Source organism: Ovis canadensis, chromosome 3 (assembly GCF_042477335.2).
Source record: "Ovis canadensis isolate MfBH-ARS-UI-01 breed Bighorn chromosome 3, ARS-UI_OviCan_v2, whole genome shotgun sequence".
NCBI lineage: Eukaryota > Metazoa > Chordata > Mammalia > Artiodactyla > Bovidae > Ovis > Ovis canadensis.
In genome coordinates, this window is record NC_091247.1 from 176,692,853 (window position 1) to 176,717,488 (window position 24,636).

General features: G+C 38.9%; 1 protein-coding gene across 10 annotated transcripts in view; it reads left to right on the forward strand.

The window, feature by feature from the left end:
• The window catches only part of MYBPC1 (myosin binding protein C1), a 95,617-nt gene that overhangs the window by 13,872 nt on the left and 57,109 nt on the right, over positions 1-24,636 (forward strand). For 3 of the 10 annotated variants that reach the window (XM_069585156.1, XM_069585160.1, XM_069585155.1), the window contains exons 2-8: positions 6,213-6,254; positions 8,618-8,659; positions 9,739-9,780; positions 10,583-10,624; positions 20,142-20,180; positions 20,703-20,738; positions 22,362-22,472. In XM_069585156.1, the coding sequence (XP_069441257.1) occupies positions 6,213-6,254; positions 8,618-8,659; positions 9,739-9,780; positions 10,583-10,624; positions 20,142-20,180; positions 20,703-20,738; positions 22,362-22,472 (354 nt within the window). Of the gene's footprint in view, positions 1-6,212; positions 6,255-8,617; positions 8,660-9,738; positions 9,781-10,582; positions 10,625-12,248; positions 12,311-20,141; positions 20,181-20,702; positions 20,739-22,361; positions 22,473-24,636 lie in introns of those variants that run through there. The other 7 variants (XM_069585158.1, XM_069585163.1, XM_069585157.1 and 4 more) reach the window with 3 other exon arrangements.

A 24,636-nucleotide genomic window follows, 5' to 3' on the forward strand; every position in this document is an offset into this window, starting at 1 on the left:
TTGGCAGTGAGCAGAAGGGGCTTTTGTGTGGGTAGAAACAGCCTGCCAGTCAACTATATTTATAGAGCACCTGCTGTGCGGAATTTGAAAAGGAGGAGGAGACAGGCCTTGTCCTCAAGAAGCTTGTGATCAAAGAAGTGCATGTACTGTGAACCCATTACCACTCATAGTCATGTTTGGAATGGGAGAGGATTCAGTGATACTTAACGGCACAGTCTGAGCCTCCTTATTCAAAGTGTGTGTCAAGGACCAGCAGCACTAGCATCAGTAGGGGGCCATTAGACATGCAGAATCTGGAAACCCCCCCACAGATCCCCAGAATCAGAACCTGCACTTGACCAAACCCCAAGGTGATCCATGTGCTCATAGCAGTGTCAGGAGCACCAGAAGGACTATGGAAGTGCTGAGTCTCAAATATTTCGGGAGAGGAAAGCCTTTTCTGGCTTGGTGACTAAACTAGTAGAAAAGCCACTTAATTTACCTCTGAGATTCTTAAACACGGGCATCTGATCTTAGCTATCTTTATAAACCCCATCCTTGTTAAATTCATAATGAGGCTCAATAAATTCCACTTGTGTGGGAGCTTCTTTCTACAGTCCCTAGTCAGTGGGAGTACAGTGGAAATCGTTGTGAATGAATTATTATTATAGAGGCAGCTAATTGATTTGGGGAACGTGCAAATGATTTCTGGAGGTGTGGACAAAACAGGGCATGACAAAGCCTGTCAGAGACAGACATATGAGTAGGAGAGATACATGAAAAGTTGTGTCTTTTTTTTTTTTTTTAAGGCAAAAGCGGAGATGTCTCAAGGCCCCAAAATATACCTGTAGTGGCTTATTTTCAGACTAAGTCATGTGCTACTTGGCTCTCAGCATTCCTGGTTCCTCATCCCTGCAGGTTTAGAACAGCTGGAATTCTTTGTTTTAAATGCCTTGAAATCTATTGAGAGTTCATCTTCTTATGCTTTTTGTTCCATCAGGATTGATTTGATTGATCAATTTACTTAATTGTGCAAACTCTGTAATGCATATGTGTGTGTGTTGTCTGTTAAGTCGCTTCAGTCGTGTCTGACTCTTTGCGACCCCATGGACTACAGTCCTCCAGGCCCCTCTATCCATGGCATTCTCCAGGAAAGAATACTGGAGTGGGTTGCCGTTTCCTTTTCCAGGGGATCTTCCTGACCCAGGGATCAAACTTGAGTCTCTTACATTTCCTGCATTGGCAGGCAGGTTCTTTACCTCTAGTGCCGCTTGTAGAACTCATCAAAATATTAATTATTACCATTTTACAGTAGAAGAGTGAGGGGCCTCCCTCCTTCGTTTAATTCTCAGATGCTTCCTCAGATGCCACTCCAATCCCGAACATGGTCGAAAGTGATGTAGCCCATGAAATAAGGCAAATCTCAGGAGGTAGCTTGTGAGGAAAGACAGGAGTGCCCTTCTCCCAGGTGTGTCACGATGAAATCGTGATCATAATGTGAGAACTATGGAAAGAGAGAGAAAGTATCTATGATGTTTATTGCATTCCCTGTCCCTGCAGGAACCCCTTCATTCCTGCCAGCAACCCTTGAGATGAGTTTTGTTGCTATTTCCGTTACTCAGATTAGGAAACTGAGGCATATTCTACTCCCTGGGGCAACATCTAAATGAAGTGATGCGGCCTTGACCATCAGACCAATCAGTTCAGCAGGGGAAAACGCAGTGAAATCTCTGCAAAGTCCATCAGCCCATTTCTGCCTCCACAAGAGTGACCAGCTGAGAAGGGAAGTTCACTTCCATGCTGAGGAGGCCGGGCTTCCTAGTGGCTCAGACGGTAAAGCGTCTGCCTGCAATGTGGGAGACTCGGGTTCTATTCCTGGGTCGGGAAGATCCCCTGGAGAAGGAAATGGCAATCCACTCTAGAACTCTTGCCTGGAAAATCCCATGGACGGAGGAGCCTGATAGGCTACAGTCCGTGGGGTTGCAAAGAGTCGGACACAACTGAGCGACTTCACTTTCACTTTCACCGACTCAAGCTCTGAGCCTGGTTCTACCCTTCAGGGGCTGTGGGACCCCACAGGGCCTCAGTTCCCATCTGTAAAATGAGGATAATGACAATACTGACTGCAGAGTGTTGTAAGGTTGGTAGGAAGTAATATACACTAGGTCCTGCATGCAGTGAGTGGCCAATGCATGGTTGTTATTTATTTATTCCTTCACTGGCTGTAAAATAATGGGGTTTCTATGATTTTAAGAAGGAAACACTCTGTCTCTGCCTACTCACCAGGCAGGCATGCGTTTTCCTACTTCTGTTTGCCGCAACTACCCTAAAAATGTGGCTCAGAGGTTAAAGCGTCTGCCTCCAATGCGGGAGCCCCGGGGTTCGATCCCTGGGTCGGGAAGATCCCCTGGAGAAGGAAATGGCAACCCACTCCAGTATTCTTGCTTGGAGAATCCCATGGACAGAGATGCCTAGTAGGTTACCGTCCATGGGGTCGCAAAGAGTTGGACACGACTGTGACTTCACCTTACCCTAAAAATGCACGAGCAGTAATACCCTATAATGTTTCTGTAGTTCTGAGTATCTGACATAGTTGACTGTCAGTGATGGATGAAATATGGATTTGTTGGAAGTTGAACTAAGCCCTTTAAACTGTCATTTTGGTTTGTTTTGGAGGCTGTTACATAGAACACTGGGGCTACAGACATCACAAAAATGAAGAATACAGAGTCAGGGCATTTTTACAGTTTCAGTGTCAAGAAACGTTCTCTTTTGTTTATTTAATTAGAATTCACCTTTGGCCTTTTTTCCAAAATAAGATTTTAAGCAACCACAGCTTTCCTTACAAAATGGGCCTTTGTTTACAAAGATGTTGAGAAAGCATGGCCAATTTGATAGTTCACACAGTGACAGAAGACTCCCTTGTTAATTTTTAAAAATCAATTCATTTAAAGTGGTTTTAGCAATAAGAAGAGGTACTAGGGAGATAGGAAAGGAATCAAAGATCCCTGTTTTTGTTTAGTTGAGAGGAACAGGAAACATAAATATATGGGACTTCCCTGGTGATCTAGTGATTAAAATACTGCACTTCCAACGCTACAAGTGCAGGTTCAATCAGTGGCTGGGGAGCTAAAATTCTGCATGTAGTGAAGTGAGGCTAAAAACACCCCCCCCCCAAAAAAAAGAAACACAAATATATGGAAGCAGCTGGAAAATAATTTTTTTCCAGTTCATAAATATTTATTTAGATTTCCCTTAATTTCTCTCAATAGTGTTTTATAAAGTTCTGCGTAAGAATTTTGCACATTTTTAATTAGGTTTATTCCTAGATATTTTACTTTGTGGACTTCATTCTATAGTAAAATAATGGTTTTGTTTTTTTTTTTTTTACATTATTTTCTAACTACCTCCAGCCTAGCAACCTTATTAAGGTAACATTATTTTAAAATATTTGTTTATAGATTCAGTTGAATTTTTTTGTGTGTAATAATTCCATCTGAGAAATAATAAAATAATTTTTCCTCCATTGTAATCCTTCCACATATTTTTTTCATATCTTACTGCATGATTTAGAAACTGTTATATAATTAAGGAATAAAGAGTGTATTATGAGGTGGTCCAGAATGCCTCCAGAATAAAGAAGGGGGACAGAATGGTATAACCAGCTCTGAGAGTCTTTAAGAGCAATGCCAAAAAAAAGCAGACCAAGATTGCCAAAGAATAATAATGGTAATAGTTACTGCTGCAAATTGTAGGGCTCTCTCTACATGCCAGGAACTGTGCTGTGCATTTAACATAGGATAAGCACCCTAAGAGCTCATTTATCTTATTATCCCTATTTCATAGATGAGCATGCCAAGACTGACAGAGATTAAGGAATTGTCCTCGATTATATAGCTCCTAAGATGTAGAGTCAGGGTTTGAACCTAGGTCTGTCTGACACAGTCACACGTAGAGAAAAAAACAAAAGGTCAGTTGGGGAGAAGATCATCACTCTTTCCAGTGGCAGAAAGGTCAGAAGGTGAAAAAAGAAACCAGCTCTAGAACAGAGGGGCCACCAGAGTGTAATGAGAAGAGGGAGTGTTAGGAGGTGCCTGCCAGCAATGGCTTTGACCTTTAACCTGAGGAGTGTAGACCCAACCTAGTAGGTAACGGGCACCTTCATGACTAGAGGAACAGGCTGAAAGGCAGTGAGAGCATAGGTGAACCTGCCATCATGGGGAAAATAGATTAGCAGGCAGGAAAACTTGTTTTTATCTCTTCATGTATTTTTTAATCAGAGTATAATTGCTTTACAATGTTGTGCTAGTTTCCACCATACAACATGAATCAGCCATAGGATTACACATATCCCCTCCCTCTCGGAGAAACTTGTCTTAAAGGGAGCCAGGAAGAGGTCCACGGGCATTGGATGGCAATGGCACCGTCCAAAAGATAGAGTGTCAAAGACGTTGGCTCCTCACTCTCGGTATTCTGATATCCATGTGCAGCTTCAGCTCACCCAAAGCTCAGAGGTCAATATTAGATTTCCATTGCCACAGTCAGAGCTCTGAAAATAAAATCCTTTGACGGAGGGTTTCATCTCCGGGTTGACACTGGCAGGAAAGATCCTTTCCATGACGTGGCAAAGAAACGAAAGCGTTTCTGGTGTGCCATCTATGGGACGCTTGTGCTTTCACCGTATCGCCAAACCATGTCACATCCTGCACGTTATCTTCTGTCTGTCTGTACGGTGATACATCTTTTCTCCTTTGGTTATATTTCCCCAATAGTAAATCGTAATATACTTGCTTATGATCATTTGGATGAAAATGCAGTAATTGTGCATTTTAAGCAGTAAGTTGGAATTTATACCCGGCACAAAACATTAGTGATGAAAAAAGACGTTGCTGTCTCCTGGCAGCCCTGCAATCCTCCTCTCTTCATTTGCTGCTCTTGCAATGCAGGCTCCTTCTTCTGTCTCTTCCCAGCCTGCCTATACTAAAACGGGGCACTGATGATTCTCAGACCAAGCTGCTTGTTGTGAGGTATTGTCCTCTTTGCTTGGAAAGAGCTACTTGTGGGGAAACAACGTGGAAAATCATAGATCTGGACAAAGCTAAAACTCCTGGGATCCCACAATATGCTTCCGCTACAAAAAATTTTCTTCGATGTTTATTTATTTTAAAAAAAGTAATTTTTTTAAAAAAAAGATCACCTTCATTAACTCTCTCTTCTTGCCCTAAAGGAGGAGCAGCTGATTCAGATACCCATCACTAATTCCCTGTTCTGGGCATCCATAGGGATTTAGCAGGGGAAATTCTATCCACATTGTTCATAAGATATGCCTTTAGCTACTTGGATATATATTCTTTTACTTTACTGGAATATAATTGCTCTACAACGTTGTGTTAGTTTCTGCTGTGCAATGAAGAGAATCAGCTACATGTATGCATATACCCTCTCCCTCTTGGATCTCCTTCCCATAACCCTGGACATATATTCTTCAGTAGAAGTTTCTTTAACATACTTTACTGCCAGATTGCTATAATCCTGGGTACCCAAAGCCAAGTACAAAAACTCAAAACCAGAGTCCCGAGAACTTTGGATAAGTATAGGCAAAATATCTCCAGGCATACAAACTTCCAAGAATGACTGTGACTATGAGGGAGGCTGGTTCTCTTTCCCAGTGAACAGTGGTTTACTTTATGATAAGAGGTAGTGCTGCAAAGCCAGAGGACTTTGTTCCCATCATCATTCAGAAAGAGATGCTGCTGGTGGTGATGCTGTAGTGCTCTTGCTGTCTGAGGAATCTGGGGTCTCGTTTTCTGAACACCTGAGGTTCTAAGGGACATGCTTGGTACTCACTGTGTCTCATTTCAGCCTCACAGCAACCCTAAACATATGAGATAGGTATCGTGTCCGTTTTTCCAGGGAAGGGAAACCGGCTCAGCGCCATTAAATGCTCTGCCTGCTGCCCAAGAACATAACTAAGTAGAAGGACTTCTGGATGCCCATTTCACCCAGTCTCTGTCCATTACTAGCCTCTGCCTCTCCTGGAAATCTGCATATCTTCAAGCCACACTTAGGTCCTCACCTCATGCCATACACCGAAAGACAGTGTGCCTTGGGTTGATGCATTTCCTCCCTTGTCAGTCTCTGGAAGACGGAGTGGAGCAGAGCCTGGAGCTGTGGAAAGTAACTTTTCTCAGAATAACAGAGACTGACACTTCCATTACTCTTTTCATTTCTAGAAAATGAAGTGCTGGCCCCAGCTCCAGCTCCAGCCCCAGAAGGTGAGTAAAAAATTACAGTCTTACATGTTTAGTCTGCAAACACAGAACGTCCATCCCAGTGTGATTTGTCCCCCATGGAAGCTGTGAGTATTAAGCTATCCTGGCTGTCACGGGTTTGTAATCATAACTGTACCTTGTGTTTATATAACTTTCTTATGTTAATCTGGTTTAGGATGGCACATCATACACTTATAAAACTTATGAAGTTAAGCCTAAGTTCTTGTGCTCATGCCTTCTCGTGGAGGCTGAGTCTCCAAGGGGCTGAAGGGTTGACAGTGCTTTTTCACACATAGCTAAAGATAAACAGAGCTAAAGGTAAACATATATTTCTCCCTTAGCCCTGGAAGATGAGCAGCCCTCTCCTTACTTGAACTGTGTCACCATCAAGAACCTCCAGAAACTCCCAGGGGAGTTTCCAGGAAGGTTTGGTGGCCTCAGACTCAACAGCAAAAGCTGCTCCAGTCCCTAGTACTCTGTTGTCCAGCAGGTGGCAACAGATAACAAGCAATAAAGAGTTCCGGTGAATTTGGCAGGTAGAGGGAGTGTCTAGCAACACAAGTGAAGCCTGCTTTTTTTTTTATCCAACACCCAAGGAAGAGAATGAGATTGGAAGAATGGCAAGTTCAAATGGAATCTCCAGGACCATTTGTCTGCCTACTCAAATGGCCCCCACGGTGGAGGCAACCAGAATTGCATGCATTTTCCTACCAAGATGGGCCTCCCTGGTGGCTCAGACAGTAAAGAATCTGCCTACAATATGGGAGACCTGGGTTCAGTCCCTGGCTCGGGAAGATCCTCTGGGTGGAGAAGATCCACTGAAGTGGCTACCCACTCCAGTATTCTTGCCTGGGAAATCCCATGGACAGAGGAGCCTAGCAGGTTATAGTCCACAGGGTTGCAAAGAGTCGGACATGATTGAGCAACAACAATTTTACTTTTCTTTATCATCAAGACACCAAAGTGCTCTCTCTCACAAGATGAGAAACTGGAATCCAGTAAATAATTATCACAGGATATTATCCATGTGCCCTAACCCTTTAGAAGGATACAGAGCTTACTGATAGCTGTGTGCAAATATACTGTATTTAGAGTGGAAGAAATCTTAGTAGGAAACATTTCCCTGTATTCAGTTTGCTTACAGCCAATTAGATAATAAAATATGGCCCAGAGAACAATTAAATAAGATATACTGGTGGCTCAGTAGTAGAGAATTCTCCTGCCAATGCAGGAGATGCAGGTTCAGTCCCTGGGTCAGAAAGATACCCTGGAGAAGGAACTGGCAACCCACTCCAGTATTCTTGCCTGGAGAATCCCATGGAAAGAGAAGCCTGGTAGGCTACAATCCATGGGGTCATAAACAGTTGGACACGACTGAAGTGTCTTAGCATTCATGACAAATAAGTGAAACAGCTTCAGTGCCATTTAGTTCAAACGGTGGCAAGTTCAAGTTTAGTTTTCTCTCAAACCTACGTGTGACAGTCTTCTTAGGAAGTTCTTTGGTATGTTTTCTCCTTGCACATACAGATTTATGTTTTATTTATTTTGCCAGCACTGAGGACGCCGAGAACCTGCAGGCCAATACAGATATCACCTTTCCTTTCTCTTCTCCAGATCAGCAGCTGTCACTAGGCCACTGTAAAGCTTCCCTTGTTATGCCGTGTTTCATATTTATTGTGTAATACTGACCCCCTCTTCCTAAAACAAGTCTTCTCCCAAACTCTGCTAAAGTTATCCATATTAGTTCATTCAGATTCAGATGTCTATTCATCAATCAAAAAAAAGAGACAGAGAGAATTCATGGTTGAAACAATTCTTTTCTTGCATAAACCATAAGTCAGACACCATTTGTAGGTATCTAAACTATTGATATACAATTTTAATTAGAGATGCAAGCCAGAGGGTCTCAACTGATAAAATCTGATGTTTCGGCTCTTGTGTTGCTTTTTTGCCACACAAATTAACCAAAAAGATTCGAAGAAGGTTCTTCAAAAAGTCTATCCCTTTTTGGCGTCTAAAATAAGTGATCAACATTTTATACTCATTCCATACCAGCATGTTATAACATGGTCTCAGCATAGCTAAGCTATTTTAAAGAAATCTGTATTGCATGTTTCCATGTGTACTTTTTTCAACATGATCAGGTTTATTAACTGTTTTTATTAAAAGTTTAATGTGACTCTACATTATCATTCTTCAATTCATAATAATTCACATATAGTGTAATAAAGGAGTATGCAGCATCATTTCTGCTCTGTTCTGTTAGCATTAATTTCTTGATTCCCCCCTTCACCTCATTGCTCATCACACAATTAAATGCTTTATTTTAAATACTTCATAAAATGTGCTTGTACTTTTCCACACAGAACCAAATAAAGAGAAGGAGGCTGGAACTGCACCAGCAAAAGGTGAGTTGAAGAGAGGAAGAGTGAGGATGAATTCAACAAAGTTACAAGCAGAAAGAGCTTGGTCATGATTGCCAAGGAGGCCGCATAGAATGTGTCCAAATTAGTTAACTATGATTCCAGATGTCTATTCATCAATTTTTAGAGAGAGAGAATTTATAGTTGAAACAATTCTTCTCTTACATATACCATAAGTCAGTCACTGTCTGCAGAATTCTAAACTCATATGATTCTAAATGGAGAGATACAAACCAGAGGGTCTCAACTGATACAATTTTATTTCTTGCTCTTGTATTTATTGCCACTCAGCTCAACTGAGAAGATTAATATGGGCACCCAAATATTTCTTTGAAACCACTGTACAGTTGTAGATTTTATCCCCAACTTTTTAATATTATCTAGAGGTCTGAACTACTGGACTTCAAACTTTCTTAAAATGTCTGTCTATTATTGGAGTCTAAAATGAGGTGATCCGTACATTATGCTATTTCCACACCAGTATGTTGTAATATCAGAGAAGGCAATGGCAACCCCCTCCAGTACTCTTGCCTGGAAAATCCCATGGATGGAGGAGCCTGGTAGGCTGCAGTCCATGGGGTCCTATAAGTAGGACACAACTGGGGAACTTCACTTTCACTTTTCACTTGCATGCATTGGAGAAGGAAATAGCAACCCACTCCAGTGTTCTTGCCTGGAGAGTCCCAGGGACGGGGGAGCCTGGTGGGCTGCCGTCTCTGGGGTCGCACAGAGTAGGACAGGACTGAAGCGACTTAGCAGCAGCAGCAGCAGCATGTTGTAATATGGTCTCAGCATAGCTAAGCTATTTTAGCAAAATCTATTTTGCATGATTTTATGTACACTTTTCCCCCAAGGTGATCAGATTTATTAGCTGCTTTAATCATGTTTAATGTGACGCTCTATTGTAATTTACCAATTTGTAATTCATGTATAATAAAGGAGTACATAGCATCATTTATGCTCTACTCTGTTACCATTAATTCTTCTCTCCCCACCTCCACCTTGTTGAAATGAAATGCTTTCTTTAAGATACTTTATAAAATGTGCTTGTACTTTCCACACAGAACCAAACAAAGAGAAGGAGGCTGGAACTGCACCAGCAAAAGGTGAGTTGGGGGAGGAGAGTGAGACTGAATTCAACAAAGTTAGAAGCAGAAAGAGTTTGGTCATGATTACCAGGGGGCCCCATAGAATGTGTCCTTATTAGTTAGCTATGATTCAGATGTCTATTCATCAATATTTAAAGAGAGAGAGAGAGAATTCACGGTTGAAACAATTCTTTCCTTACATATACCACAAGTCAGACACTGCAGGATTCTAGACTCATGTCATTCTAAATGGAGAGATACAAACCAGAGGGTCTCAACTGATGCAATCTGATGTTCTTGCTCTTGCATTGTATTTATTGCCACTCAGCTCAACTGAGAAGATTAATACGGGCACCCAAATATTCTCTTTGAAACCATTGTACAACTGCAGATTTTATCCCTGACTTTTTAATATTATCTGAGGTCCAAACTATTGGACTTCAAACTTTCTTTAAAACTCTGTCTCTTGTTGGAGTCTAAAACGAAGTGATCAAACTTTATGCTATTATCAAACCAATATGTTATAATATGGTCCCAGCATAGCTAAGCTGTTTTAGCAAAATCCGTTTTGCATGATTTTGTGAACACTTTCTCCCCATGATGATCAGATTTATTAGCTGCTTTTATTAAGTTTATATGTGATTCTATAATTCCCCAATTTGCAATTCATGTATAGCATATTAAAGGAGTACATAGCATCATTTATGCTCTATTCTGAGGTCCTTAATTCTTCTCTCCCCACCTCCACCCCATTGCTTATCACACAATAAAATACTCTCATTAACGTATTTTTTAAAGTGTGCTTGTACTTTCCACACAGAACCAAATAAAGAAAAGGAGGCCGGAACTTCACCGGGAAAAGGTGAGTTAGAGGGAGGGAGAGTGAAGCTGAATTCAACAAAGCTAGAAGCAGAAAGAGCTCAGCAATGATTACCATGGAGGCTCCAAAGAGTTTCTCTGCAGTATGTTTCATCAGTGTGGTTTAGAGTTCTTCCTTGGCATTTTATCTGCACAGCCTAATCAACATTAATGACAAATGGTGCTTTGATCAGTTTTCATCACATTTTCAAAAGAAAAGCAGCAATGATACTATCACAAGAACTTGCTGTGATGCCAGCAAATTTAGTAGTAGTTTCCAAGTTCCCATGTGCATGTGAAGGAAAAGAGATGTCTGGTCTTCTTGGGATTACACCAATTTGGAAAGCTTTCTTGATTTTTTTAAAATTGAATGTTTTCATGTTAGTATGTAAACTGTTCCAGGGTTCACTAGTAATTTTGAAAACTAGCATCCCGTTTTGTAACACTTTGCATTCATGTAGATTTATAGAGTGAGTTATATAGAGGGATAATATAAGTCTAAGCAAGCATCGTGTTACTCCTTAATGAATTGGAAGCATTCATTTCTGTACTATTATTCTAGTCTCACTTTATACGGGGGTAGTCTAGTTTTAGAAAACGAATAATCTTTATCATATACTTTTTCATGGATCCATGAAACGCTAATTCCTTTGTTTCTTCATGGAGGAAGTCGTTGTCATTCCTGACCATTTGTCTCAAGTCAAGGGACATTAGTCTCCTATAGAAGAAAGTTTCCGCTGAGGTAGATGACAATTTTGCTTTGTACATCCATCCACATCACCATTTAAAATTTTTATTTGGTATTTGTGCAATGAAAAACATAGTTTAAATTCTGGAATAATCCATTATTTCTCTTTTATTCTGGAAACCCCTTCTGTTTGTTCTTACTATGTTCAGTTTCATTAATGAATTCCTATGATATTATTATCTTCTATACATTAGTAAAATACTTTTTTTTCTTTCTTTCAGTACATTGGACTACTTTTCTTCAGCTAACTTGAATTTACAGCTCTCATAAATGAATACCTAATGTTAGTACACTCACTTTGTCCTTGACCTTCAGTGGCTTCCATGGATAGTAACATGAATGCTAATCCCGGCCACATGGACCAGTCTGAAGGTTATTTGCTTATGGAATGCAGAGAGTGCAAACTCCTAGAACACCTTCCATGAGATGGGTTCAAGGAGGTTTGGACATCCTGGCTGAAGTTATTGTAACATTATTCTTTACAAGGCTGATGGTGTACACCTCTGTTTCCAGATTTGGAAAGGTGCTTGGACCAGGCTGTAAGGCTTAACCAACAGAGCAGATGATGTAATCCCAGAAGGCAAACTGTCAAAGTTTTAACAAAGCCTGTCCCTGACCCTTAATCTGAAAAACCATATTATATTTGTGTGTTTAAATGAGAAAATGCCTACCTTTAAGTTAAAATCAACCAACCAACCAGTCTACCAATCCAAAAAGCTCTTTATGTAGAACACAATATGATGAAAGAGCAAGGTCATTATGACCAAGAAGGGCATTTTGAAATTAGTAACATTTTTTTTCTGACATTTGCAGAAGTTAAACAAGGTCATGGCCACATGCAGTCACATGCTCAGGAACATAAACTGCCATGTATGTGTTTGCTCTACATGCCTAGAAAGCAAATCGATTTAGGATAGAAAGAGACATCCCTAAATAAAGAAGGTAGGTGGTGGAAGTTATTTCTAAATATCCAGTCCCCTTCAACTATTACTTACTTTGATCAAGGACAGAGAAATTTCAAAGAAAATACTCAAGTAAAAAGTAGACACAATAATCATTGCTACATATATAGCCCTGGCTGAGAAAGAATTCTTGCATGAACGTGAGCAAGACTGACAGGTGCAACAGACCTGCCTTCCAGTTTACACTAGAATCCTTGTCCTTCACCCTCCCCCAACCCTCAGTCCATCTAATTGTTTTTATTTTTATTATTTATTTATTTATTTTACTTTATTTTACTTTACAATACTGTATTGGTTTTGCCATACATTGACATGAATCCACCACGGGTGTACATGCGTTCCCAAACATGAACCCCCCTCCCACCTCCCTCCCCCATCTAATTGTTTTTAACCATTCAAGGCAGTTGCTACTTTTTCCCATGATCATCCTAACTTACTTTCACTTCCTCTTCTTTCTCCTGATTTTTCTTGGACTGATTGTGTGTGTCATTAAATCATCCTTTTCTCCACTTAATCTTGTATTAATTGTTCACTCCTTTTCCTAACAGGCTATAAGCTTTGTGATGGTCAGGCACCAAGTCTTAACACCTCTTTGGACCTCTCATCTCATTTCTTCCAGCATCTGGCAGAGAGCTGCATATGGCGATCTCCTAATAAATACCTGTAGAATGAATGATCAGTTGAATTTCCGTGCTGACTTAGCTGCTGAGCTTACAGACAATGATAATCTAGATAGATTTTTATTTCCATTTGCTGGGCAGGAGGATGAACATCCATCCCATGCATGCTCTTAGTAAGGTTTGGAATGGGATACCAGTGCTGTGTATTATGTATGCTCATCCTAAGACAACATGGATGATATAAGATCAGCCCATTTAACATTACTGGAAATAGTCACATCTGGATTAGAACATTTCTTGCACTTTAGTGTACTATCTAATTAATTGAAGTATATTCAGTTAATAGCTCCAAGATGCTCACTATTAAGAACATTCATTAGACTGATTGTAGTTCCATCAGGACAAAGAGAACAAATAGCCATCAATCTCCCTTTATACCACATACATGACATATTCTGGGCTTAACCTGACCTTCATTTATAGAAACAGAGTCATAGAGGGCATGTCATTAATCATGGCTCTCTCTGATATTAATCTAAATTAATTTTAAAAAAGAGAACAACATCCATAGCAAAGCCATCTTAATATCTTTTCCAGACTGACTGTATCATTCTGTGACAAGCTGGCGATGTTCTGAATTTTTGTTTTTGTTTTTTTGTAGTCGCAGAATGTTGTTTGGTTCTGATATTGATCTTACCGGTAGTGTTTGTGACTAGATGTGCCAACTTTTCACATCTACGGAGTCTCTGGTAAACAGCTAATTTCTCAGGAAGTGGTTTATTATTTGTTTATATTTGCTTGTTTGCCCCTAGACTTGCCTATCTAGGTATCCTGTTCCCTAATAGTGCTCACTGTCTTGGAATTGAAACGATCAAGATGACAATAAAGAAAGGGGTTTAATCAAACAGAAACATTGGAATTTAGATATCTCTTTCAGAGTGATTGTACTGGAAGATAATGTCCTTGAAAAAATAATGCTGCTGTGGCTTAGAATTCTTCCGAAATAATCACAGGTAGCAAATCAATGGAAAGCTAAGTATAGCATCTATATCCTCAGTGGGGCCAGAGATCTGCCTTCTATTCCAATATTCATTTATTCATCTCAAGTGTCCACTGAGTATTGGCTATGTGCCAGGGGCAAGTCTGGGAACTGGGTCTTGCTCTCTTAGAGCCAATTTTCGGGAACTTTAGAAGGAAGAATGGGCTTCCTTGATGGCTCAGATGGTAAATAATCTGCCCTGCAATGTGGGAGACCCAGGTTTGATCTCTGGGCAGAGAAGATCCCTTGGAGAAGGGAATGGCTACCCACTCCAGTATTCTTGCCTGGAGAATTCCATGGACAGAGAAGCTTGGTGGGCAACATGGGATCGCATGGGGTCCATGCAACCTGGGGTCGCAAAGAGTCAGATAGAACCAAGCAACTCACATTTTCACTTTTCAGAGAGGAGAATACCATTAGTAGAGGACGGTCGATTTCAGCTACGGTCACAGTAGACAACTGTGATGGAGGGCCATGGGTGGAGAATAATGTGGGTGCACAAGTGGGGCCATACTGTTTTTTTTCTTTCGATCAATCAACATCATATGTGTGAACTTAGTCTAATGAGACTCTTTTCTGTGCTGAAACGATTAGCCCTGTGGGGCATTTCAAATCTGGTCCTATGAGTGGTTCCGCATCTGTCAGTAGCATTAGAATCAGAGATCAGCTTGCAGATCAGTACTCATCCTAATGCCTAAGTTCTGATATATATTTTTCAATTTTGAAACTTATCATTTTATAGCCAGTATATTTTTTGGTAAGCCCAGCTGGGATCGTTAATGCCACTCTTTATTTTCCTTCCAGAGAAAAACCTGCCCTTGGTTATTGCTGCAACAGAGATGAAAACTTTTTTTTCCCAGGCATTTTCATTAACATTACCACAAATGAACCCTGTGTGTATTTACTGTCTCATAACTTGGGATGAAGAGTCTTTCTTTTAGCGTGAATGTGGTTATAGGATGAGGAAGTGAATCAGCAGAAGTTCCAGCAAATTTCTCCTAAATGATATGATTTCTTAAATGAAATGATTTTTTTTCATTTAGGTCCATTTACATCTGCAGTGACATTGTCTTGGTCTGTATATTTTAACTACATGATTTATTTATAATGAATTTTGTTAAAAGTTAATATGACTATACTTCAACATCTTAAAACACAGCCATTATAAAATGAAGCGTTGATTTAGTAGATTTTGGGGGAAACTCATCAAATAAATGCAATTATAGTACAGTGAATCCTGATTTCAAAAGCACCAAAGTATGAAGACAGGTGTCTCATTCAGAAAATACCACAAATTAATTAAATGTCTCAAAACATGATGAATTCATGTTAGCTGTTTTTGTTATTGACTTCCATATTGATTGTTATTGTTGCTGTTGTTATTTTGGTAACATATGCCAATATTTACTACAACTGACTATCCTGCTAGAGGAATTCATAAATTCATCTGTATGAAACAAAGTATTATACCTGTATTTAATTTAGGTTTGTTTACAGTACATTTTAACTGTATATATTCTAAAATCTCAACAATTGTCCTAGGTATGTATACTTTAAAAATTAATTTTAAAAAGGCAATTTAAGTTAAACATAGGTAGGAGTTATTTTATGCCCAAGAGGGCTTGAAGAATTATAGGAATGGACACCTTCTACATTTCTGGGGTTCTCTCTATCACTTTCCAGATTTTTCATATGGACTCCCTGAAAATTCCAGGCTTGTAATGTGAGTTCTTTCTCCATTTTCCAGGTGTTCTTCATCAGGAACTTCAATGTTGAAAGAATTATTTTTAAGATTTTACAAATGCTGTTTTCCCATGACTTAAAGATACATAAAATTCAACTTTGGTAACTTTCTCTTCTATGCAGCTCAGGAAGATAGTTCTGTTGCTTTCAGTTTGTGATGTCATATAGGCCATATCTTTAGCCAAAAACAGATGTTTAAGTTTCCATCACCATGGTAGTTGCTTTTAAACAGAAATAAGAAAATATGACATATTTTGCATTTTTTATTTGCAAATGATCTTTGTAGCATGACACACCTTTCATATGTGTGATGTTGGATTAGGCAGAGCCCAAAAGAGTTGGATGTCCAATTTTCCTCCAAGCTATAGAACCTGTTTCTCTATGGTACATAAGAAAAAATTCAACCAGGCAATTTTTTAAAGGAGTTCAGGTCAGAATCCCAACATCTTCATTTTATTTCCCAATCTAAAAGATGACAGAAACAAAACTACTTTTTTTTTTAATGTCAACATTTTAGTTTTATTTATTTATTTTAAAATTCCATCTCATTTTTAATTGGAGGATAATTACTTTACAATGCTGTGATGGTTTTTGCCATAGTTCAACATAAATCAGCCAAAGGCACACCCATACACCCTCCCTCTCACTGCCCTCCCCAACCTACATCTCTAGGTTGTCACAGGACAGCAGCTTTGGGTTCTGCTTTATTTATTTTGACCACGCCACATGGCTTGCAGGATCTCAGTTTCCCGACCACAGGTTAAATCCAGGCCACAGCAATGAAAGGCTGTGATGCTTTCTATGTGGTGCCTTCAGTTCAGTTCAGTTCAGTTCAGTCGCTCAGTCGTGTCCGACTGTTTGCGACCCCATGAATTGCAGCACGCCAGGCCTCTCTGTCTATCACTGACTCCTGGAGTTCACTCAGACTCACGTCCATCGAGTCAGTGATGCCATCCAGCCATCTCATCCTCTGTTGTCCCCTTCTCCTCCTGCCCCTAATCCCTCCCAGCATCAGAGTCTTTTCCAATGAGTCAACTCTTCGCATGAGGTGGCCAAAGTACTGGAGTTTCAGCTTTAGCATCATTCCTTCCAAAGAACACCCAGGACTGATCTCCTTCAGAATGGACTGGTTGTAACTCCTTGCAGTCCAAGGGACTCTCAAGAGTCTTCTCCAACATCACTGTTCAAAAGCATCAATTCTTTGGTGCTCAGCCTTCTTCACAGTCCAACTCTCGCATCCATACATGACTACTGGAAAAACCATAGCCTTGACTAGACGGACTTTTGTTGGCAAAGTAATGTCTCTGCTTTTGAATATGCTATCTAGGTTGGTCATAACTTTCCTTCCAAGGAGGAAGCGTCTTTTAATTTCATGGCTGCAATCACCATCTGGAGTGATTTTGGAGCCCCCAAAAATGAAGTCTGACACTGTTTCCACTGTTTCCCCATATATTTCCCATGAAGTGATGGGACCGAATGCCATGATCTTTGTTTTCTGAATGTTGAGCTTTAAGCCGACTTTTTCACTCTCCTCTGTCACTTTCATCAAGAGGCTTTTTAGTTCCTCTTCACTTTCTGGCATAAGGGTGGTGTCATCTGCATATCTGAGGTTATTGACATTTCTCCCGGCAACCTTGATCCCAGCTTGTGCTTCATCCAGCCCAGCGTTTCTCATGATGTACTCTGCATACAAGTTAAATAAGCAGGGTGACAATATACAGCCTTGATGTACTCCTTTTCCTATTTGGAACTAGTCTGTTGTTCCATGTCCAGTTCTAACTGTTGCTTCCTAACCTGCATATAGGTTTCTCAAGAGGCAGGTCAGGTGGTCTGGTATTCCCATCTCTTTCAGAATTTCACAACTGATTGTGGTCCACACAGTCAAAGACTTTGGCATAGTCAATAAAGCAGAAATAGATGTTTTTCTGGAACTCTCTTGCTTATTCCGTGATCTAGCAGATGTTGGCAATTTGATCTCTGGTTCCTCTGCCTTTTCTAAAACCAGCTTGAACATCTGGAAGTTTACGGTTCACATATTGCTGAAGCCTGGCTTGGAGAATTTTGAGCATTACTTTACTAACATGTGAGATGAGTGCAATTGTGTGGTAGTTTGAGCATTCTTTGGCATTGCCTTTCTTTGGGATTGGAATGAAAACTGACCCTTCCCAGTCCTGTGGCCACTGCTGAGTTTTCCAAATTTGCTGGCATATTGAGTGCAGCACTTTCATAGCATCATCTTAATAGTCTAAAATAATTGTGCATGTTCCTCAAATAGTCTTATAGTTTAGTGGGCTTGAAACTACTCACCTGTCAAATTTTTGCTTCAAATGTGGCTTCTCTTTTCATTTTAGTTTTACGAAAGTGTGTATTCTTTTCCCAATCACTTGCATCCTAAACAATTAATTCAAGGGTTCATTAGGGTTCATCAGGCACTGTGCACAAAGTATACAAGCAACAACCACACCTGTATAAAATACAGTGTTCATTTGACTGAAAATAGTTCTATTTCCTAGTTAATATATAATAAAGGAAGCTGCTTTCTAGGATTTGGTTGCGCTTTAAAACTTCATTTTTAAGAATTTTTACAGGACTTTAAATCAAGATTCTTTATGTATTTTAGTAAATACAGGCCTTCAAATAGGTTACATGAATAAAATACTGCATACTGAGTTAAATGTATGGCAAATAATATAGAGACATTGCAAGGCATTTTATTTTTTGTTATGTAAAATTTTAATTACATAAGTTTTCTGAAATGCAGAATTACCCTAAGAGCTCAGAAATATCTCAGTTCAGTTCAGTTGCTCAGTCATGTCTGCCTCTTTGTGACCCCATGGACTGTAGCACACCAGGCTTCCCAGTCGATCACCAACTCCTGGAGCTTGCTCAGACTTGCAGAAATACCTAGACTTCCCCAAATGCAAAAAGTTTGTGGAGAGTAAATGGATATTCCAGGAGAAAAGATTCAAACATGAACTAAGTTTGGGAAATGCTAATACTGTATCATTTCTGATCTCCATCCTCATGAGCACTGAAGACTCTGAGATACCTTTCAGTAACTGCATACAAACAACACTATCAAACACAAACATGAAACTTTATTTAGCCTAGTGTTTCCCAAGCTTCTTTGACCAAAGAGACCTTCCTCTGAAGAATCTTCAATCCCACAATACCCAGTGAATCACCTTTTGGGTTCTGAAGATATGACATTAAGGTTTTCTATACATTACATTAGTTATTTTGTTAAAAAAAGTAATAAAACACATCTTTGGTTGACCGTTGAAGAAATTTCAGGCGAGTAAATAATATATGTCGTAAATATACTAATATGTTGTACCTGTGCTACTTACTTTTTGTCAGGACTTTTTAAAGCAATTTTTAAACCACTAGTCTCATGCGTTTGTTTTCTGTTCTCTATTTTATATAGTCATTTAAGTTCGTATTTTGAAGCCCACAATTATTCTAGTATTTTAAGTAAAACATTATTGTTATTTATACTAACACTAGTCTTTATGCTTTGGAAGGAAAGGAGTAGAAGTTTAGATAAACACCAAATACCTATTTAACCATCTAAAATGTAAGACACTTTGAAATTCAGACATTTTAGAAAATATTCAGTGTCTTTGTACAAACACTACAAGGGATATTTTGAATTTTTAAAATGGGTAAATATTGGATTGGCCAAAAAATTCATTCGTGTTTTTCTGTAAGATGTTACAGAAAAAAAAATTTCTTTGCCCAACTTTATCTTATAAATATATATAAAGTATCTGTAAATAGTTTACAAACTGGTAAATATTTTTCAGATTATATTGTCCAACACCAATACAATCTTGGGAAAAGATAGATAAAATTTATAAAATAACTACTGGTGAACTTAGTAAGTATAACAAATTGATACATACTAGTTATTGTTGACTTTTGTTTCATAAATATAGAAGGAGAATTAATTATAAGGCTTTCTGAGGCCATTGAGTTATCAAACTATATAAAAACATATATGATTTTATGTCTGTGTTCAAATGAATGTGGTATATGAGTTATGCTGTCAGTGACTTTTGCTACAAAATAAGAACTCAAAACGCACTTCCATTGTTGATTTCATTGAAGTTAGACTATTTGCATTAATTTTGTTTCTAATTTACAAGTACATAAAAAGTTTGCATAGAATACCATTTTTAAAGCTACTTTCATTGGGATTATCCAAATCTCTCACTCTTTTACAACATTTGTTTATTTTTCTCTTTTGCTTACAGTTTAGTCTTTCAGGTGCCAAGTCTTCTAAGGCTTACTCATCGGTTGAGAGTTCTGTGTAGTTTCTCTTCTTCTTTTGCAGATTTCTCTTTTCTCAGGATACTCAGGATGAAGTTCTTTTCTCCTTGACTTTTGATTCCTCTTTCTTATTTCAGATGAAGAGGACGCCTCCCCTCCTGTTGCCCTGCCTCCAGGTTAGGATGATTCCAACTCCTTTCCCCACTTTGTAATGCATTATTGATTGACAGTAAAGGTGATGGGTTGACAGAGCTGCTCAATGAGACCAAACTCAGAACAGGGTACCCCCTTCTTGCCAGTGCCAAAGAGAGAAAATGTTGGCTTTAATGGCAATTTTTTTTTAACATCAGAAACTTTTTAAAAAGAGGCTTTCTTTGTGAAATAAATAAAAGTATTAACTCTTGGATATAAATTTTAGGGGCAAAAAAATGTTTCATCTCCAGCTGAATACTCTTTTTCCTTGTTCTTTAGATATGTGGATTTGTAAAACTTTATTCTTGTTTTTTAAATAGGACATATACCTTTTATAGATGTTTTCAAAGCTGAAGCTCTACTGGTTTTCCATTCCAGACCAACTTGTAGTGTCTTTTCTCCCCATCATCAAAAGAGACAGGATTTGGGGGATCTGAGAAGGTTAAAACCAGCATTCCATTTTCTCCCCTCCCCCTTGTGTCATCCAAATCACACTTTCCTTTCAGGTTTGGGTAGTCGGGCTCTGGAAAGAAAAGATTCAGGTGAGCACACACCGGAAGCAAGGTGTCTCGACCTCATCCTAATATAGTAATCACTAATGACCTCATTTCTTGAAGCTGTATTTGATTCTAATCTTGGTTTTATTCAGTTTGTAGCTTTTATAGCAATCTTTTATTACATTCCTCTGACTAGAAAACTAATGCATTAAGAAACAATTAATTTTGCATGATACACACACACACACACGCACACACACACACATGAATTCAGAAATCTAGCCACATACACCACAGGTTCCTTTGTTTCATTATCACTATCTTTTTAACATTTGGCAAATACATAGAGATGAAGAGACTTTTAAAATCACCATTCCTGGGATGTATTGACATTAGATAATAATTCCTATTTTTATAGAAATTTACATACACTTAAAAAGAATAATATCAAATGTAACCTGCTGTAGCCACATGTGTTTGAATGCAGACTGATTCTGCTATGGACCTCTTTGTGGGTGGGGCATTTTTGCAGACTCTTTCTGAGATAAAAATGAGCAAAACAGAATATCCAAGTCCTCACATTTCAAATATTAATGGCCACTCTGCACTATTACAAATATACACAACATAAAATTTTAACATCAACTTGGGTATTTTTTGAAATTGTACAATCACGTGACAACATTGCTTAACTTCACTGTGAAAATGATGGTCTACGGATAAGAATACTAAGCATGATTGACACATGGGAACTAAAATAACTAAATCTACATTTCCTCCTTTTCAAGACACATTAACAGGTTGAGTGTTGGCAGCCCATGCAATTTTTTTCCAGTTATTAGTGGCTGAAACTGAACTTCCTTTCATTCAGCTCTCAGAGACAGAAGAACTTTCTACAGTTCTCTCTCCTGCTCTCCTCATTGGACAGCTGATTGATACCTCCTAAGCACCTGGAGCACAAACTAGAAAATGCAAAATAAGCTTCATTTCCAGGTTGTCTGTCTTCATGGGAAAGCCTCAAAGAGATTATTTCTCTTTCTGTTTTTCTAGTTTTCCCCCCTCTCTTTCAGGACGATCCTAGAGTTCTTGAAATCTGTGCCTGCAGGTCACGATCTGTTACTTAATTGTCAAACTAGGGCCACATCATACAACCATCATGGAATTATCTAATCATACAACAGTGAAGAATCTAGACATATGAGGCCAGGCTTGGTAGTCTGACCTTTCCCACTTGACCTGCAAACTGATCCATCCTGTTAGTCTTTTCCAACTCAGCCGTTGTATAGACAAGGCTTTATAGCCTGTCACCTGGAAAAACACTAAGGCTCTGCTTTCATAGTCTTCCGACGGGTATTTATCAGTTAGGGGATAGGCAGAATTAGGAAACAAAGGAAACTTGGCTGCCAGGAAAGAGTAACAAACTTTCTGAGAAGTTTTGCTATTCCTAGAAATTAGATTGCATCTGGAAGACATAGCCCTTTAAGAATGGGAATCACTCAGTCTCTACTAATGGCTGTGGGGAGGTGGATGGAAAGAATGATGTTATATTTATCTAGGTTAATTAGACAAAGAGAAGCTTCCGTGTTGACAAGAAAAACAAACCCAGGTAAGTCTGCCTAAAAAGAACCTAGCCCTGAAATGATCCTTTTCCTCCTTTCTGCTCATTAGAATGGTCTATTGGTGAATCACCAGCTGGGGAGGAACAGGACAAGCAGAATGCCAACAGTCAGCTGTCCACCCTGTTTGTGGAAAAGCCTCAAGGCGGAAGTGTGAAAGTTGGTGAGTTCCAAGCATTAAATCCTTGTCTTTTTTTTTAGATAAAGATTAAATTCAAATAACATAAAATTAAGCATTTAAAAGTGAGTGATCAGTAGCTATTAGTACACTCAACTGTATAACCAAGTACCAAAATATATTCATCACCCCAAAATCCATGGACAGAGGAAGCTGGTGGGCTTACAGTCCTTAGGGTCACAAAGAGTTGGACACAACTGAGTACACACACTCCCCAAAAAGAAACCCTGAATCCTGTCCAGGTTTATCCCTCTTTCTCCCTCCCCTAACCCTGGCAACCAATAATCTCTTTGTCTCTATGAATGTCCCTATTCTGGATATTTAATATAAGTGGAATCACACAATAAGATGGGACCTTTTGTGTCTGGTTTCTTTCACTTAGCATAATGTTTTCAAGGTCTATCCAAGTTGTGGCATGAATCAGTGTTTTATTCCTTCTTATGGCTGAAAAATATTCTATTGAGTGACAGTTATCATTTCAATAATCTGTAGCACAGAGTGTTGAGTGCCTGGACCCCTGCCAGGGTAGGTTCAAATCAGTTTCTTCATCTGTAAAATGGAGATAATACTACCCATGAAGTACTCTGAATAGTCCCTGAAGTATCTTCAAGTGGAAGCCTCAAGGTGGAACTGTGAAAGTTGGTGAGCTGATGTTTGCTGTCATTACAACACATCTTATTCCATAAAATGATTATAAATCTGCACACATGCTGGATCAAGAGTTGCAATGTCTCAGAGGAAGCTGATCAGACAGATGGTTTAATTCTGGAGATATTCATTAAAAAATATTGACTATTTACCTCCTGTTTTAGACATTGTGCTAAACACTGAGTAAAATATGTGAGCACTCAGAATTTACAGACTTAATGGGATGAGCAAACAAGAAGAAATTAAACAAACAAATCATCACAGAAGCCATCGCAAATGCCATGAAGGAAACAAAGTGGTCAGCCAGAGAGTGACCAGGAGGTCCAGGAGTTTTAACTAAATGAATTTTTATAAGGAATATATTATGATCAGAACTAGTCTTTGACACCAAATGTTTTGCAAATGAACACACAGCTGACTACAGTCTAAAATTACTTCTTTTAAGTCTGGAATACAGAAGCACACTGTATATGAATAGAAATGCTTGCTCTCCTTGTGTTTCTGGAAGACACCAAAATGCTGGACTGGCCACTGGGCTAGAATTTTGATGTCCTTTAGGCCTAATGAGTCAATACAAACAAATAGGAGACTTTACCTCAAAAAGATCAGTTTCATTTAGTCATATTCTTATAACTCCAGTCTTAGCATCATCTTGCCTAATAAAAAGGATGGGAAAAATCCATATATATATATATATATGCATATATATATATTAATACATGGTATGTGTGTGTTTTCTCATTTTTTCTTTCATTTTTTCATATTTATGCATACTCATAGAGATATTGTGCATTTGGCTTTAGACCACCACAATAAAGTAAATATCATTATAAAGCAAGTCCCAAGAAATTTTTTTCTCCCAATGCATATGAAAGTTATGTTTACACTATAGTCTACTAAGTATGCAATAGATGGTTGGTTGGACGGTTGGATGGCATCACCAACTCAATGGACAGTTTGAGTAAGCTCTAGGAGTTGGTAATGGACAGGGAAACCTGATGTACTGCAGTCCATGGGGTCACAAACAGTTGGACACTACTGAACGACTGAACTGAACTGAGTGTTATGTTTAAAAAAACAATGTACTTACCTTCGTTAAAAATGCTTTATTGCTAAAAAATGCTAACCATTATCTGAACCTTCCATGAGTCATAATCTTTTTGTAATACTAACATAAAAGATTACCGATCACAGATCACCATACTAAACATAACAATAATGAGAAGTTTGAAATATTGCCAAAATGTGATGCAGAAGCATGAAGTGAGCAAATGCTATTGGAAAAATGACTTGCTCGATGCAGGGGTACCACAAACCTTCAATTGGTTTTTTAAAAAAGCAATAAATTTGAAGTACAATAAAGCAAAGTGCAATAAAATGAGGTATGCCTGAATAGATTGTTTTATACACATTACATGTGCTTGGATTCCAAATAAAAATTATTTCCACTAATTTCCCCATTGCTCCTTTTCTGCTTCATAAACCTCAAAAGCAGAAGCAG